The 14,035-nt window shown below is 40.6% G+C and overlaps 2 protein-coding genes across 3 annotated transcripts; one reads left to right on the forward strand and one right to left on the reverse strand.

Moving 5' to 3' along the window:
* Positions 1–1,014: 1,014 nt before the first annotated feature.
* LOC146564116 (cell adhesion molecule CEACAM6-like) lies at positions 1,015–13,806 on the forward strand. 2 transcript variants are annotated; one of them, XM_085291620.1, is made up of 8 exons: positions 1,015–1,139; positions 3,210–3,536; positions 4,064–4,342; positions 4,524–4,790; positions 12,303–12,408; positions 12,708–12,739; positions 12,842–12,915; positions 13,106–13,805. In XM_085291620.1, exons 1-7 carry the CDS (start codon positions 1,082–1,084, stop codon positions 12,865–12,867), a joined length of 1,095 nt encoding a protein of 364 aa, XP_085147746.1. In that variant the 5' UTR covers positions 1,015–1,081; the 3' UTR covers positions 12,868–12,915; positions 13,106–13,805. The 2 variants fall into 2 exon arrangements, with proteins under 2 accessions (XP_085147746.1, XP_085147747.1); XM_085291621.1 differs by lacking the exon at positions 1,015–1,139 and adding an exon at positions 2,775–2,882 and having other exon boundaries at positions 13,106–13,806.
* LOC146564117 (zinc finger MYM-type protein 1-like) lies at positions 6,784–9,533 on the reverse strand. The gene is made up of 3 exons (XM_085291617.1): positions 8,169–9,533; positions 7,630–7,744; positions 6,784–7,422 (listed from the first exon to the last, which is right to left on the reverse strand). Exons 1-3 carry the CDS (start codon positions 9,323–9,325, stop codon positions 6,895–6,897), a joined length of 1,800 nt encoding a protein of 599 aa, XP_085147743.1. The 5' UTR covers positions 9,326–9,533; the 3' UTR covers positions 6,784–6,894.
* Positions 13,807–14,035: the final 229 nt, after the last annotated feature.

Genomic DNA, 14,035 nt, shown 5'->3' on the forward strand with positions numbered 1-14,035 from the left:
AAATGTCAAGCAGACAACTGATTATCAGAAGTGTGAGATGCTTGAGAATATACTCCGGTGTCCTGTTATATTTTAGATAGCAAGGAGCAGACAGCTGCATTTATTAAACTGCACTGAAACAATCTGCAAATTTCATTTAAATTCAATAAACTATCATCTTGTCTTTATTTTTAGTTAGCACATACCTTAAACACTTAAATCTTTAAGCTAATGATAGTTATATAAGAGCAGATGCATGCTGGTGCAATAAGCTGTACGTTGTACGTCCAATGGATGCATGATCTGATTAGTCGACTAATCGCAAAAATAATCGGTGACTAGTCGACTATCAAAATAATCGTTTGTGGCAGCCCTATTCCTCACACACCTTTATAGAGTAAGGGGGGGTGTTGCCCTTTGGCAGCCCTCCTCAGTAGTCTTCCACTACTCTCACTGCGCTTCACCCTGGGGTTGTCCTCCCCCAGGCTTGTACCTGTGGCTTCCTGTCCTGGTGGTGGGGGTTGGCTGTTCTGCAACCCAGTTCTTTGTTCCAATTCCAGGAATCTCCTCTACTTGTATTATTTCACACAGTAATTGCCATATTGCAATATTACATGCAATCCCAAACTATAGTCTCTTTAACTCTAATGTATATTCATTAATCTATTGTTCTCAACAAGAGGCATAGCATGAATGGACACAGCGCACCGGCGTGTCTATTGTATTTTTTGCCATGATATTGGTTGATCTTCACCACGAACAGCGTCTAGACTCTGTCTTGAATTCTATCACTACTGGGATTCTGTTCTGCCATGATGGGTCATTGGAGCCTAATTGGCAAATAGATTTCATTCTTGCAAATTCTGTCTGACAATAAATCATGTTGAATTCTTCCAAGTGACACCTCCATATTGGACTGCTGTTACAGTACAGAAGCAAACAACAAACATTTGGTAGAAAGCTATGTTAATGATTAACAAGTTCAGGAAGTTTAACCTTTCAGAATAACAACATTACTTCCTTATGACACTATATACTGAATGAACATTCATGTACTGGTATCAGCAAAGGGAAAGGCAAAGAGTGAAGGACTGCTTTAGAAATGGAAACATTTTCTGATATACTTCTGATATACTTCTTCATTTTCGGTTCCATCTCAGGTGAGCTTTCAGTGCTCGATGAAGCAGAAAAAACTCTGTCTGCTCATATTACTTTAAAGTTTTACTTCCTAATTTTTACTTTTAATATGTCCTCAAATAATTTGTTTGAATAACATTATATTGCAGTCTTTGATATATCTGTTGAATACTTCTAGTTCATGTTTAACTATGTGTAACCTGAAAATTGCACACAGGAATACGTTTTTCCTGCTCAGATAACATGGATCAGTTTGATAAGAAGTCAGTTTGTAGACTGATGGTATACTTAAACTCTGAGCCACAATCCTTATAAAAACTTCAATTCAATTCAGTTCAATTCAATTCAATTTTACTCAATTTTATTTATACAGTAGCCTCAAGACGCTTTATATTATAAGGTAGACCCTACAGTAAACCCCAACACTCATATGACCCCTTTAAGCAAGCACCTTGGCGACAGTGGGAAGGAAGAAACCTCCAGCAGAACCAAGCTTAGAGAGGGGTGGCAATCTGCTGTGACTGGTTGGGGTGAGAAAAGGAAGACAGGATAAAAGACATGCTGTGGAAGAGAGCCAGAGATTAATAACCAGTAATGATTCAGTGCAGAGAGGTCTATTAACACATAGTCAGTAAGAAAGGTGACTGAAGAAGAAATACTCAATGCATCATAGGAATCCCCTAGAAGCCTGAACCTATTGCAGCATAACTAAGGGAGGATTCTGGATAACCTGATCCAGCCCTAACTATATGCTTTAGCAAAAAGGAAAGTTTTAAGCCTAATCTTAAAAGTAAACAAATCCCTTCTATGGAAGCTGGTTCTATAGAAGAGGAGCCTGAAAGCTGAAGGCTCTCCCTCCCGTTCTACTTTTAAATACTCTATAGAGTATTTAAAAAAAAAACAACCCATAGCTAGCCAGGCCTCTGTAGCTGATGCAGCCAGAGGCAGCTTTGTATTTTTATTTAGAATTTTTATTTATTACTTCTAGTCTGAACTAGTGTAACTTGTTATTGTCAAGATGTCCTCAGAACTCCCAGAACAACGTTCAGTTTATCCAAAATGCTGCAGTGAGAGTACCAACAGGGACTAGGAAAGAGAGAGCATATTTCACCTATATTGGCTTCCTTTCACTGGCTCCCTGTTAAATCCAGAATCAAATTTAAAATCCTTCTGCTCATGTACAAGGTCTTTAAAGTGTCAGTCATCAAATACAGTTTCTGATCTCGTCTTCTGTGATAGTGTCTTGTTTTTGTTTCTCTGTCATATCACAACTTAGATTATTACACTTTTGAGCCTCTTATGTGTGTGACTCTTAGTTGGATAAGCATTTCAGAAAAGCCTGATGGCTCATCTGGGATTCTGCGAACAACAGTAACAGTCTGCTGGGCCGTTATTAAGTGCTGATCACATACAGTAATTGTATTACTCGGAAAAACATCCTGTGACTCCACGTCAACATCTTTATATTAACTTCAAAAAGTTTATATCTTGCACTAACACAGTTACACCACATGAGGGAGGCATCGTGCAAGTTTTCTAGTGGATCAGCTTATAAAAAAGTCTATGACTCTACTTGCATGTGAAACTGACACTGCACCTTGTTAATACTTAAGGGTTTAAAGGGTTAAGTAGAGTTTCATTTACCATATTGAGTCAGTAGGTTCGTGGTCAGTTTGATAGTTGAACATTCCTAGCTGCACTCTTCACAGATATTTAATTAATGGCTTTGTTACTACAGCTTCTTATTGTCTTAGTGGCATTTGCAGGTAAGTCTCAAAAATTATGATGTTCAGTAGAACTTATTGTCTCTTTACAAAAGGTTATATTTTCCTTTGGATGTTTGCCAAAGACTTAGAGCAGCAGCAATTCACTGAAAGCAACAGCTGGTTAACTGTTTTAATAACCACACGTTTACTGTGTGAGTTCCTGAAACTCGATCAGAAATATGTGCGGTATCATCTGGAAAAGCTCAACCTCTAATGAAAATAAGGTGAACTCCGCAGCTTTGCTGTATTTCATTGCATTTATTCCACAATTGTTTTATTTGTTTGACTGACATATGTTTTATGTACTTTTCTATTTGTCTCCTGCAGTTTTCACTGAAGGAGCTGGTGTGTTGCCTGATGGTCCACTGAATGCAGCTGTAGGAGAAAAGGTGATGTTCACTACAACACTGACTCCAACAGAAACACCGTTTCTAACTATGGACTGGAAGTTAAATCTCTCTAAGCTTATAATCATCTCAACTAACTCAGCAAACAATACTGGACCAGAGTATGAAGGTAGGATCACCCTCTTCCCATCTACTGGGTCTCTGGAGCTCAGGAGTCTCACTCTGAATGACACTGGAGAATACAGTGTTAGCATTACACAAGCTGATGGCACAAACCATGCTGGACGTACAACTTTGGAGATACACGGTGAGCAGATATTGAAATCCAACAGTGTAATTGTTTCTGCAATATTTAAACAAGTTTACATTATATTAAACGTGCAAAAATACCTGGAATTATTAGTACATTTTTGTTATGTGTTGTTCTGCATTCTTGCAATAATTTGTGATATTATTCAGATTGTGATATTACAAACTTTACAAAGTGGCTGTAAGAAACTGAATGGCTTATTTAAATGTAGTATTGACCAGCATATTGTAAAGATTAGTCTGAGGACTCCATTTGTCTAATTTACTCTGTGCAGAATAGTCACTTAAAGGCAGCAGATATTTAAATTATGAGAATGAAAGTATTTCAAGGTTTTGATTGGTACAGTACTTCTTTAATTGTTTTAATGATAAATATATTTTTGCTTATTTCTTCTTTTGAGGTTATTTATATAATATACAATCCTTGTCATGACATGGTTTAGCTAGAATTGGATTTCAATCATTTTAATGCTTACTTTCTATTGTTGATGCCAACAATGAAACTATTTTGTTTTTCTTTCACAGAGAAAGTCTCCAATGTGTTGGTAACTTCCAGCAGCACAGACTTGGTTGAGTTCAGTGGTTCTGTCTCTCTGTCCTGCTCTGCCTCTGGATCCTCTCTCTCTTTCCTCTGGTTGAACGGCAGCTCTGAGGTTACAGCAAGTGACAGAGTTCAGCTCACTGATGGAGACTCTAATCTGACTATAATCAATGTGACCCGCTTTGACCAGGGACCATTCAGGTGTAATGTGTCCAATCCTGTCAGTTTTGGTACCAGTGATCCAGTAAACCTCTCCATCAGCTGTGAGTTACTAAAGAAAATGCTCAGTCTGAAAACGTCTGCATCAGAGTTTTTTTCTGGTGACATGATGTGGAGTAATGTAGCTGTGTTAAATAATTTTACAAGTACACAAGAAAAACTGAATGTAATATACTTATACATTTTTTATACAATAAAAATTTTCTCTGTTCCTTCTATATTTAGATGGTCCAGAAAATATAAATTTGATATTATTTCCATCACAAGAATACTTTGCTGTGGGGTCAGACATCAGCCTCACCTGCTCAGTTGGATCCAGACCTCCTGCCCAGTTCAAGTGGTTTCTGAATGGAGATCAGCTGCCTGATATTGGATCAGATCTCAGACTGATGAACATTCAGATGAACCAGAGTGGAAACTACAGCTGCCAGGCCTTTAACAGCAAAACTCTGAGATATCAAGCATCTCAGCCTTCAGCCATCACTGTACTGGGTAAGTCTGTTTTTAAATAATTTATTATTTAAAATTTTATGATTTAGCCAACTAACGGAGTTGCAGAAAGGTGCGACAAATAAGGTGCCTAAGAAATACAGCAAGCTGTCCATACCTGAGGCCTTGGAAACTGCCAAGCAAAGACTCACAGCCTTGGCCAGCCGCTTGAGGAGGTACACCAGAGAGATAGAAGGCAGGAGAATAAACCAGCTGTTCTCCACAGAACCAGCAAAGGTGTACTCTCAGTGGCAAGGGAACAATAAGAGAACAGCACCACCAAGGCTGGAGACAGAACAATACTGGAAGAGCATATGGGAGAAGGATGCAATGCTCAGTGGCTAGAGGATCTGAGGGCAGACCACAGCGACCTCCCTGAACAGGGTCCAGTAACCATCACAGTGGCAGATATCCAAGAAAGGGTCTCCAGTATGAAGAGTTGGACAGCACCAGGGCCCGACATGGTTCACACCTACTGGCTGAAGAAGCTGACTGCACTCCACGAGCGTCTGGCAGCACAAATGAACCAGCTGCTAGTTAACGAAAGACACCCGGAATGGCTAACTGAAGGCCGGACGGTCCTGATCCCCAAGAAGGGACCGGTCCCCTCCAACTACCGACCAATAACCTGCCTCAGTACTACATGGAAGCTCCTGTCAGGTATCATATCGGCTAAGATGAACAGGCACATGGGTCAATACATGAGCGGGACACAGAAAGGAATTGGCAAGAATACCAGAGGTGCAAAACACCAGCTACTGGTAGACAGAACAATCAGCCGAGACTGCAAGACCAGACTGACCAACCTGTGCACTGCCTGGATTGATTACAAGAAGGCCTATGACTCAATGCCCCACAGCTGGATACTGGAATGCCTAGAATTGTACAAGATCAATGGGACCCTAAGAGCCTTCATCAGGAACTCAATGGGGATGTGGCGTACAACACTAGAGGCCAACTCCAAGCCCATAGCACAAGTTACCATCAAGTGCGGGATCTACCAAGGAGATGCTCTGTCCCCACTGCTGTTCTGCATAGGCCTGAAACCCCTCAGTGAGATCATTAACAAGACTGGCTACGGATACCGACTACGGAACGGAGCAGTTGTCAGCCACCTCCTGTACATGGATGACATCAAGCTGTATGCCAAGTGTGAACGAGACATCGATTCACTGATCCACACTACCAGGCTACACAGCAATGACATTGGAATGTCGTTCGGACTGGAGAAGTGTAGTCGGATGGTAACAAAGAGAGGGAAGGTAGTCAGAACTAAGGGGATTGAACTACCAGAAGGCAACATTGCAGACATAGAGGACAGTTACAAGTACCTGGGGATCCCGCAGGCAAATGGGAACCATGAAGAGGCCGCTAGAAAGGCTGCAACCACCAAGTACCTGCAGAGGGTCAGGCAAGTCCTGAGGAGTCAGCTGAATGGTAAGAACAAGATCCGGGCCATCAACACATACGCCCTGCCCGTGATCAGATACCCTGCTGGGGTAATAAGCTGGCCAAAGGAGGAGATAGAAACCACTGACATAAAGACAAGAAAGCTCCTTACCATGCATGGAGGGTTTCACCCCAAGTCCAGCACCCTGAGGCTGTACGATAAGCGGAAGGAAGGGGGCCGGGGACTGGTGAGTGTCAGCACCACAGTCCAGGATGAGACAAGGAACATCCAAGAATACATTGGGAAGATGGCCCCAACTGACCGAGTGCTCAGTGAATACCTCAGGCAGCAGAAACCCAAGAAAGAGGAGGGAGACGAGGAACCAGTGGCGGCTCCTGAAAAAAATCTCAGGGGGGGCAATTTTTATGATATCGACTAAAATGACCCATTTAATGAGTACATCAAACAACACAATTTTAATTTAAATTTAAAATGAACAACCATATTCTGGCCATTTGTATAGATTTGTAAAAATGAACAACCATATTCTGGCCATTTGTATAGATTTGTAAAAATGAACATGAACAGATTTTTTTTTTTTTTTTGAATGAATGAAAAATAACTATTGAAAACAACAACTGTAAACTGATTGGGGGGGTGGGCTAAAGAGAGAAAGAGAGAGGGATGGAGAAAGAGAGTAAATATGGTTAAGGGTTCTTATTTGTACAAGAACTTTGCTCGTCTGTCTTTCTGAGTGGCAAATTTCTCGATGACCCTGGTGTTGAAATCAGGAAGTTCTTGTGTGAGTTTTTTCTCTATGGACAGCATAGCCAGAGCGTTGAGCCGATCCTGAGCCATATTGTTTCTCAGGAAAGTTTTTATCCTCTTTAAAGTAGAGAAACACCTCTCCGATTCTGATGTTGTCATTGGTGTGGTGATGAGGATGTTAAGAAGACTTACAGTTTCGGTGAATGTGTCTTGAAGGTTGTTTTCCATCAGAACCTGATAGAGCGCCAGCGCACCACTACAACTCTGAAACTCCTCGTTGTCGTAGATCAGGGACAGTTCTGTTTTAAGTCTGGCTTTGTCCAATGAGGGATAGGCTTCCACTGTGGTTTGTAGTGCTGCATCTGGAAAATTTTTGCTGTGTTGTTGGAACAAGTCTCCTTGCAACAGAGTGGCGCTGACAAGGTGCTTGGTGAAAGAAAACCTCTCCTTGGCATGGCTCATAATGGTGTCGCACACCTATCCAATAATATATAATTGGTAAGAGTTAGATTCAGTGGTAAGACTTTGGCACATGTCTCATGTTAATCATTATTCTGAAAAAAAAAATCTGTCCATAACAAAACAAAACAGTCATGACCACTATATCAAATGACATCTGACAGCATCGTCATTAGATTTTATCTGATGATCCGATTTAAATCAGACCAAGCAGCTAGTGCTTACCTCCAGTGCCAAATGGTGTTGCCTGTCTTCCCCCAATGTTCTCCGTCTCTTTGTGGGTGGGTCTTGAACAGGTCCCCTGTACTCCTCATCCACAACCAGATTAGGAAGTGCCTCCCTGATCCAATACATAAGTTTCATTAATGGCTTCTGAAAACTGAATAGGGATATATTAACCAAACACAAACCAAACAAAGGTTGTGTTCTAATTACCGGGAATTACCGGATTTAATTAATAACCGGACCTGGTTTAATGGCTGGGGGAAAACCAGTGCAAGTAAATAAAGGCCCTGGCCATAATTTCAGGAAATAGCCTATGGTATAGGCTACATCAAATCATTACTGGGAATATACTTCATCAAATATACTTAATCAAATATTTTTCATAAAATTACTTCAAAGGCTGATATAAATCAAAATTATCTGAATTCCATTAAACATTTAAGTCACAGAACACAGAATATATGCAGAGAATTTGATAGAATCTATGCATAGATAATTAACATTTATTCTAGGTTACATATTTATGCTTTTATGCCTACCTGATAGCCTGCATGCGGCTGATGAATGTCTGGGTGATCCCTGCGATGGTGACAGAATCGATGTTTCTCTTCTGTAGGTGGTTATACAGCATGTCTACATGTGGCATTATCTTGTGAAACAAGGCCAGGAAAAAACAGAAAGCTTCGTCTTCCAGCATTCTCACGAAACCACCGGCATCTCTCTTTGTAGGGGCATCAAATCCTTCACTGTTACGGATGGTCTGAAAACACCTCACCAGATCGTCTTTATGTTCATACACTGTATTCACAGCACGACTGTTGAAGTTCCAACGGGTTGCCGATGCACTTGGAAGTCGGTGCGCCACCACCTCGTCAAGCACTGCAGTCCTCTTGCTCGATTTAGTAAAAAAAGAAGCGAATCCTGCTATGTCGGAAAAAAAGTGACTGATTTGAGGGATGTGGGAGGTTGCTTGTTGCATTACCAGGTTTAACTGATGGGCATAACAATGTACGTAGTGAGCGTTAGCATAAATGTCCTGTATCTTACGCTGCACTCCTCCAGTGGTACCCCTCATTACAGCGGCCCCATCGTAGGCCTGGGCGATCAACTTTCTCTCTTGTCCCTGGGGGAGGATGAAGCGCAGCCTCTCCGATAAGGCACTGGCTATTGCATCTGCACAAGCATTGGGTAGCTTGATGAATTCAAAAAAACGCTCTTGAATACGGTTTCGTTGGTCAATGTATCTTAGCACCATGACTAACTGACAGTGTGTAGAAATGTCAGTGGTTTCATCAGCTTGAATGGCTAAAAACTTCGCTGCCTTTACTTCTTCCACGATCCTTTCTCTCAGAACTGCCAACATGCAATCCAGGATCTCGTTCTGGACTGTTTTCGAGGTGCCTTTAAATACAGTAGCATTTTCAAGGTGTTGCCTCAAGTCGTGATCAATTGATGCCATCAAGTCGACTAAACCTCTAAAAATCCCTGGATTGTCTGAGGAATCACTTTCATCATGTCCCCGCATTGCTAGCTCAAAAGCACCACAAAACTTAATACAATCGATGATTTTAGATAAAATATGACGGTTTTTATCTACCTCTTCGTTGTGCCTTCTTAAAGCAATCCGATGTCCATCATCTAGCTGCGCCGCTATGCTAGTTTTCCCTAGCACAGCTAGCTTTACACTGTTGTCCATATGAACTCGTGAGCTTTCATGTTTCTTGATTCGTTCGGAGAGGTGCTTTAAGTCGGTTTGTCCAGATTGTGTCCACGTCAAATCACACTTGTCACTTTTGAACAGTATGCACGGGAAACAAAAAAGTGCATTAGCTGTTCCACAGCCTGTCAGCCACGACTTGCGCTGGAACCAACTCCGACAAAAAGTCCTGTTGTATGCTTTTGACTTCTCCTTTGTTGCCTGGGTTAGTTGAATTTCGGGCTTGTCAGGTCCCAACTCTTTAACTTGCAGTTTTTCTGCCATTGTCCTTCTGGCAAAAGGGTAGGTTAGAAGCGATCTAACCGAATTTGGGGGAGGCTGTGCCTCAACCGTTAACAATACCGCTGCCATCGTCTCTCTCTGACCTTATAGCTCACTTAGGCTACTGACTGAGGTAAAATTCTAGAACAGCAAATCTTCGCGCGTTTTCTGCAGGGGCGCAATTTTAAGCGCCCCCAAACCATTTAATTCAGCGACGCTGATAGGTCAAATATTTATTATTTTCCCCTGGCAACCATTTAATGATAGGCTATTTCGCTGCATATCAAGGGCGCTTTGACGAGCGCCCCAGAAGAAGAAAAACACCGTTTGTTGGTTGAACTTTAATGAGTCAGCTGGTGAAAATGTTAAAATACGCCTGGCTGTATATGGGCACACACATAGTAAAACTATCATTGATGAATTTTTTAAAAATATATATTTTTACTCCTCCACATTTGGGGGGGCGGAGCCCGAGCGCCCCCTATGGGCCAGCCGCCACTGCGAGGAACCATCATGGAAGGACAGGCCCCTGCACGGTATGTACCACCGGCAGATAGAGGAGGTGGCTGATATCCAGAAATCCTACCAGTGGCTGGACAAAGCTGGACTGAAAGACAGCACAGAGGCACTAATCATGGCAGCACAAGAACAAGCTCTGAGCACAAGATCCATAGAGGCTGGGGTCTATCACACCAGGCAAGACCCCAGGTGCAGGCTGTGTAAAGATGCCCCAGAGACAATCCAGCACATAACAGCAGGGTGCAAGATGCTAGCAGGCAAGGCATACATGGAACGCCATAACCAAGTGGCCGGCATAGTGTACAGGAACATCTGTGCTGAGTACAACCTGGAAGTCCCGAGGTCAAAATGGGAGATGCCCCCAAGGGTGGTGGAGAATGACCGAGCTAAGATCCTGTGGGACTTCCTTTAGGGGAATGAGTTGTTCCCAAGCCAGCCAAGTGATATAATCTCTCCAGTGAGTCCTGGGTCTTGCCCCAGGCCTCCTCCAGTAGGACAAGCCCAAAACCTTTTTCCTACGTGGCATCAATGAGGCATCCTATTCAAATGCTCATTTCTTTTAATGCTTATTTCTGCTGCTTGTATCATTGAGGATGTCCTAAAATGTACACCGTACAAGAGTTTGTGATCATAGATAAGGATAGAAAGGCTGAATGAATGGTAAATCATCACCTTCCCTTTCACACTCAGCTCTCTCTTTACCCCTGCAGACCATACAGTGTCCACATCTCTGTGGATGCTGCGTGGATTCAGTCTGAGATTCAAGATTCAGATTTGGAGATGCTGATTCTCATTCATACTAAGCTACGAATAGCTCCAGTGCAAGATGGAGGTCAATAGCTGATGAATACAGCAGAGCCACATCCTCCACAAAAAACAAACATGAAATCCTGAAGCCACCAAAGTGGAACACCCCCCACAGGATCTCCTAGTGGATGCAGGATAGTCCAAGGACCTTGTAGTCACTGCTCAATGCAGCCAGCTCAGCAATGGTGGTGTGGAGCATGGTCCGCTTTGACTCAATGTTTCCAGCCTAAATTGTAACGCAATCAAAGCTCTACTAGAGGGGAGAATTCAAGATCTTGTGGACTAGGAACTCTGCCAGATGTTCATAGCACGCCCTCACTATACTAGATGAGAGGAAGCAGTACCTGGTTAGTTAGAAATATTGTAGTATAATAATATATAATAAGCTCAAATTATTCATGTCTATTTTTAAAAAATATTATTTTCCATTACCTACTCCTCCATAATGTTTCTGTAATCAATGTAAACATCTATCATGCCACCCATATCTGATTTGTACTGCACTACAAACTTCTTAAAGTAGATTTAAAAGAACAAGGAAAACAAAATGTAATTTATTAAAAATTATAATACTATTGCCTTTAAAGTAACTACTGCCAGAGAGTGAGCTGCAATGCACTCTCCGAGTGCTTCTTCTTATTTATTCCTCATAGATGTTGTCAGAATCCATTACCCAGGACCAATTTGCCTTGGGGGACCCTACCAAGGGCAAATTCCCCCCAACAACATAGCACCTGAAATCTCTGGAACATACAAGCTGCAGTAAGGTGGAAATTTACAGAGGGGTTAAATTTGACCTGCTCTTCTAAATCCACACAATCTGATTGACTTCATTCTTTAATGGGACAGATTATTAACAATAAGGTTGACTACATAAAAATAGAGGTTTTTGTGCTCCAGTCTCTCTTTTCTGAGAGAAGGAAGCACACCTTTAAAGCGTGGAATAATGTAACTGTGAGAGCATCATCATGAGTAGTGTATGGTTTTACTGTGACAGGTACCTGTGTGCACTGATACTGTTGGATGTTGCAGTGTGCGTATAGTATGGTACCACTGATAGTTTAAATGATGTACGTTTCCTGGAGTTTTAATGTTTTCTATGAACTAAATTTTGGAAATGTATCCTAACACTTAACTACCCTTTATCAAAACATGAATCTTCAGCAAATATTTGCTGAAACTACACAGTGAATTCATCATTTTGACAAATACAAGTGCTCTCCAGACAAAGACAGCAATGTACTGACCAAAAGTCCTCTAAAACCTGTTCAATTATGAAATCAAACAAAGAGAGAAATTATTGGAAAGTTTTGAGATGGTGAGACAACTTTGTGTCATCTTTATTTTATCTCTATTTGAACTTCCCCAGATCAATCATCAGAATGTGCTGCAGGTTGTATCGCTGGAATTGTAATCGCATGTTTTGCCATCGTTGCTGTTGCTTGTGGTGTAGGATACTACTTTTATAGGCGAAGGTAGGTGGATCATTTCTCAATGGTTTTATTACTCTTGAAATCTGTGTGTTCAGTCCACTTCTAAACACCTTTGGTACATAAGCATAACTTATCAGTGTTACATGTAATTCATTTAACATCATATCATTTCATGAAATAACCACAGAGGTGCAAGTATTTCAGTGCACTGTTTGTTTAAACAAACAAGTCTTTGTCATTTATCATTAAGGTTGGATTTAAATAAATGTAAATGTTTAGTGTTACAGTTTTGTGTAACTTTGTGGACAGACTTTGATATATGCTTCATTTATTATATTTAGAACCAACAAAAATCCACAGACACAAAATACAGGTGAGTAATATTTTAATATACATTTAACTTGTACATCGTTAATAGCAAAATAAAGAAAGTATAAATAAAATTACTGTATCAAAATCTGTTATTTTTGACCAGGAGAACATGTGTATGAGAACACTTAACCATATGACAAGAAAATTTGAGCTCTTTGTTTACATTTCCATTTTAAGGTAAGTATTAAATTCACTGTTGTGCTTTATTAAGAAAGAATACCTTATACAATGAAGAAAAGAGTGAAAGATTTTTTTCTCTGTATAAAAATCTGTCATTTTTCCATTATTGTTAAAAGTTAATGTCCACTTGCATGCAGTTTATAAACTGTTTACTAGAATAAGTTGTATATTTTTTCTTGTCCTGCAGATGAAACATTTGTGAAGCCTCTATCTGCTCCAGGAAGACAAAAGGTTTTGTTTTTTTGTTAGTTTGTTGGTTGTAATATTTTTTTGGTCATTATGAAAATATTTTAACAGAACATATGAAGATTGTTTATAAATTATTAGTCTACAACAATAAATATTAAGGTTTTCTGACATTTGAATTATGTAGTTGCTACTATTTTGATAAAGCTCTGTGTATTCTTATTGATCATTAAATGTAAAATAAATACAACTAATACACAGAAGTTGTAGCCCTTGCTCTTACTTCAGTTTATCACTCATAAATGTGGTCCTGTATGTTTTAATGTTGTAAAAATCTGGATGATTACACAAAGACCTTGTGCTGTCTGAAGACACTGAGAAAAGCAGTACTGTCAAATTTTATCCTGAATATTTAACTACCCCTGAGGTTTCTGGACTGGTGCAGCAGATTACTTAATGTTCCAAGGACATTGTTAAAAATTGGATCCAAGTCATCTTCTTCTTCTCTACTCTTCTTCTAGCTGCTGTCTTTCAAGTCAAGTATCTGCCTCCATCTCACCCTATCTCTAGAGTCTCACTTTATCCCTTTTGTCAATATTTCGGTACATGTACAGGACATACAGGAGAATCAAAATGCTGTTGGTGGGAATGGTTGCATTAATGTGCCAAAGACTTTCAGCATCATTAAAAGAATTTAACTTCTGTGTGAGAGTGTGTTGGGGGGTAGGGGGGTAGGTGGGAAGCAGTAAAGAGTTCAGTCTTCTGACAGCCTCTTGAATGGAGCTATTCAAGAGTTTAGTGGAGTGGAGGAGAGATTAGGCCTTCTTGGACACAGCAGCACAGTAGATGTTCAGTTGGGTATGCTGGGAATGACTGTTCCTGAAATCTGCCATAATCCCTTTGGTTTTTTCCACATTCAGGAAAAGGTGTT

Source organism: Mchenga conophoros, linkage group LG11 (genome assembly GCF_057382185.1).
Source record: "Mchenga conophoros isolate Kocher_MC1m ecotype Shallow Benthic linkage group LG11, M_conophoros_male_GT1.1, whole genome shotgun sequence".
Classification (NCBI taxonomy): domain Eukaryota; kingdom Metazoa; phylum Chordata; class Actinopteri; order Cichliformes; family Cichlidae; genus Mchenga; species Mchenga conophoros.

What these genes read in the sequence shown, in the direction of transcription:
- LOC146564116 (XM_085291620.1), top strand. Translation starts at nt 1,082, where the DNA reads ATGGAAACATTTTCTGATATACTTCTGATATACTTCTTCATTTTCGGT. An exon ending in AGTAAACCTCTCCATCAGCT is followed by an intron (nt 4,343 to 4,523) that starts GTGAGTTACTAA and finishes TTCTATATTTAG; the next exon opens with ATGGTCCAGAAAATATAAAT. An exon ending in TTCAGCCATCACTGTACTGG is followed by an intron (nt 4,791 to 12,302) that starts GTAAGTCTGTTT and finishes GAACTTCCCCAG; the next exon opens with ATCAATCATCAGAATGTGCT.
- LOC146564117 (XM_085291617.1), bottom strand. Translation starts at nt 9,325, where the DNA reads ATGGACAACAGTGTAAAGCTAGCTGTGCTAGGGAAAACTAGCATAGCG. An exon ending in AGCCGCATGCAGGCTATCAG is followed by an intron (nt 7,745 to 8,168) that starts GTAGGCATAAAA and finishes GTATTGGATCAG; the next exon opens with GGAGGCACTTCCTAATCTGG. An exon ending in AACACCATTTGGCACTGGAG is followed by an intron (nt 7,423 to 7,629) that starts GTAAGCACTAGC and finishes ATTATTGGATAG; the next exon opens with GTGTGCGACACCATTATGAG.